Source organism: Magnolia sinica, chromosome 12, assembly GCF_029962835.1.
Source record: "Magnolia sinica isolate HGM2019 chromosome 12, MsV1, whole genome shotgun sequence".
Classification (NCBI taxonomy): Eukaryota; Viridiplantae; Streptophyta; class Magnoliopsida; order Magnoliales; family Magnoliaceae; genus Magnolia; species Magnolia sinica.
Window position 1 is genome coordinate 8,688,554 of NC_080584.1, and position 3,529 is coordinate 8,692,082.

General features: G+C 42.3%; 2 protein-coding genes across 2 annotated transcripts; both read right to left on the reverse strand.

Moving 5' to 3' along the window:
• On the reverse strand, nucleotides 1-539 carry LOC131220369 (auxin-responsive protein SAUR71-like). The gene has a single exon (XM_058215311.1). The coding sequence runs from the start codon at nucleotides 526-528 to the stop codon at nucleotides 142-144; it is 387 nt and encodes a 128-aa protein (XP_058071294.1). The 5' UTR covers nucleotides 529-539; the 3' UTR covers nucleotides 1-141.
• On the reverse strand, nucleotides 132-2,427 carry LOC131220368 (auxin-responsive protein SAUR71-like). The gene is made up of 2 exons (XM_058215309.1): nucleotides 2,081-2,427; nucleotides 132-191 (listed from the first exon to the last, which is right to left on the reverse strand). The coding sequence occupies exons 1-2, from the start codon at nucleotides 2,414-2,416 to the stop codon at nucleotides 180-182; spliced, it is 348 nt and encodes a 115-aa protein (XP_058071292.1). The 5' UTR covers nucleotides 2,417-2,427; the 3' UTR covers nucleotides 132-179.
• Between the last annotated feature and the right edge of the window lie 1,102 nt (nucleotides 2,428-3,529).

Genomic DNA, 3,529 nt, shown 5'->3' on the forward strand with positions numbered 1-3,529 from the left:
ATTTACAAATTAGCCATGAATATTTACAAATGAATAAACAATATTGACATTATCTTTTCCTCCTCAAGAATATTTACAAATTCCTGTATAATATTAAAAAATAATAAAGAAAAAAAGTGAAATCCCAAAATACCAATCCTATCAGAGAAACTTCTCGTAAGATAACAGGTCTGCGGAGATCACGTCCACGAGTCCATCTCTACCGTTCAAAGCCTCCAAGATCCGCTCGAAGACAGAGACCCGACAAGGAATCTTCAAGACGCCTTTCTGGTCGTACCCATACTCCTGAGCCGATATCTTCATAAGCTCCACAAAAATCGGCCGGTTCAGCAACTCGGCGTGGACCACGAACCGCTTCATCTCTTCTCCTACGTATACAGGCAGGTGCCCCTTCGGGATGACGAGGGACCCGATTCGGTTTCTTCTGGTCTTGGTGGGTGATCGTGGAGTTGGGGAGTCGGGTCTAAGGGGTGTGTAGTGGGTGGACGATTCTACTATTCGGGCGAGTCGGCGGATGAACTTCTTCATGTTGAGAGAGGGGGAGATGGATTTTGAGAGAGAGGGAGAGAGAGAGAGAAAGAGAGGTGGGTTTTGAGAGAGGAGGCACATGCTATTTATACAGGAAATCTTGCGGACTCGGACGAAAGCCTTTCGAAGGAGCTTCCTGTGACAGGAAGCTAGGTGGGCCCACCGTTATGTTAGTGAGATATCCGCACCGTCCATCTTTTTTTTTCAGATGATTTTAGGATGTGGGTAAAAAAAAAGAGGCAGATCAAATTATTTTAAGTAGGCCGTGCGATAGGAAAAAGTGGTTATAGGGAAAGGCATACCGTTGAAATGGATCTACCATGATGTGTATATGCCATCCATACCGTTCATAAGTTCATTCCTATTGGGATGAACTGAAAATACGTATATTATAGCATGATAAAAAATATTCTGTGGCCCTATAAATGTTTCAACGGTGGAGGTTGAATCGTCACTATTTCTATGGCGAGGGTCACTTGAGTTTTGGATCTACTCATTTTTTTTAGCCCATTTACTAACATGATACGGCTAAACCGATGGTCGTAGTGGATATCTCATAAACTTTACGGTGGGCCCCACTTAGCTTCCCGTCACAGAAAGTTCCTGCACCAGGCTTTGGCGGGCAATCGGCGTCCCGGTTTTTCGTAACGTTGCTATATGACGGTGCACTGGCCCCACAATAATGTATATGTTCTATCCACGTTATCCTTTTTGGATGATTATTTTTAGGCATTGGCCTGGAAATAAGCATATTCAAATCTCAGGTGATCCACACCGTTGGAAAACAATGGTTACTGAATACTCACCATTAAAAACTTATTAAGGCACATTGTAATGTTGATTTGCCGTCCTAGTGATTACGTCACGACTGGATTAAGGAAAGCACAGATATAAGCTTCTTCCAAACCTTTGTTTACTGTGGCGTGGTCTACCTGAGATTTTCATCTGCCTTAGTTTTGAACTCATGCTTCAAAATAAGCTGGAAAAATGAACGAATCGAGTAGGAAAAACACTTATATGATGGTGCCCCACATGCATGTGGTTTATCTACGCTGTCCATTCGTTTTTCTAGAACACATATCCAAAGCTAAAGTGGACCGTACCACTTAACAGTAAACAGTGAAAGTATTGATCATCACCTTTTGAAATATTCCAAAGGGTCACAGTTAAATTTATTTGTCATCCAATCTGTTCATAAGATCACAAGTACATGTATGAAGGGAAAAAAAACAAATATAAGCTTGATCAAAAAAGTTTTCAACCGTAGCTTTCAATTCAAATTTCTTAAAACAATTTACTTTTCATTATCATGAATTACCAAAATCATTCTTTTAACCTTCAAAATTCAAATTTACCATTCAAAATATTTACAAATTACTGAAAAATAATTACAAATGAATAAAAATTGAAAATTTCTTCTTCTCAAGAATATTTACAAATTCCCGAAGAATATTAAAAAATTAATAAAGAAAAAAAGTGAATTCCCAAAATACCCTTCCTATCTGAGAAACTTCTTGTACGATAACATGTCTGCGGAGATCTCGTCCACGAGTCCATCTCCACCGTTCAAAGCCTCCAAGATCCGCTCGAAGACAGAGACCCGACACGGAATCTTCAAGACGCCATTCTGGTTGTACCCATACTCCTGAGACGATCTCTTCAGCAGCTCTACAAAAATCGGCCGGTTCAGCAACTCGGCGCGGACCACGAACCGCTTCATCTCTTCTCCTACGTATACAGGAAGGTGCCCCTTCGGGATGACGAGGGACCCGATTCCATTTTTTCGGGTCTTGGTGGGTGGTCGTGGGGTCGGGGAGTAGGGTCTAAGGGGTGTGTAGTGGGTGGACGAGTCTACTATTCGGGCGAGTCGGCGGATGAGTTTCTTCATGTTGAGAGAGAGAGAGAGAGAGGTGGGTTTTGAGAGAGTGAGGTATGGCGAGCTTGGGAGCAGTACATGGTATTTATACAGGAAATCTTACGGACGCGGACGAAAGCCTCTCGGAGGAGATTCCTGGCTCATGCGACAGGAAACGGACGCGGATTTCCTTCGAAAGCCTTTCGCAGGAAGTTCCCGCGCTGGGAACTCAGGTGGGACCCACTGTGATGTTTGTGAGAAATCCTCCCCGTCCATCAGTTTTGTGATTTTATTTTAGGAGATGATGCCAAATATGAACAGTATCCAATCCTCAAGTGGACTGACAACGTGATAATTGAACGTACATAGTTGAAATATTCATGGGGCTAAATCATGCTAATATATATATGTATATATATTTTTCGTAATGACGTTATTAACGGCATGGATGGCATATAAACATGACTGGCGAACCCAGAGAGGTTTCAATGGTAGAAATTTTCCTAACCATCTTTTCCTTTATTATGGCCCACTTAAGCATTGGATACGGTTCATTTTTGGCATCATGTCCTAAACTGAAATAAAAAAAATGAATGGACGGAGATGATTTCTCAAGAACATCACAGGGGGCCCACCTGGGTTTCCAGTGCAGAAACTTCCTGCGAAAGAAATCCGCGTGAAACTAAGGGGTCGTTTGGCACCTTGGATTGGAGGGGATTGGAGAGGATTAGAGGGGGTTTCAAACCCCCATGGTTGTTTGGCAGCATAAAGCAACTGGGGATTGCCAATCCAGGGGGTTTCCAATCCCCTCTTTGAGGGGGTTTGTAATCCAAGGTGGGAGCTTGGATTACACCTAAAATCATTTGAATAGTTGCAGGTATAAATGTATGTCACTGTACACTATCATTCTACTAGGCACATGGCCCACTAACGATGATCAGCACCGTCCAAACATTGTTCATGTAGATCAGCACCGTCCAAATATTGTCCAGCACCATCCAAACATTGTCCATATCAATCAACGATTAAAAATCGTTGGTTAGTCACTCAGATATGATCTTGTGCTTGCGGTCCATCTGAGACTTGGAATTTCATCACTTTTAGGCAAAACATATATTTTAGCAGGCTTAGCACAACCATAGTGTC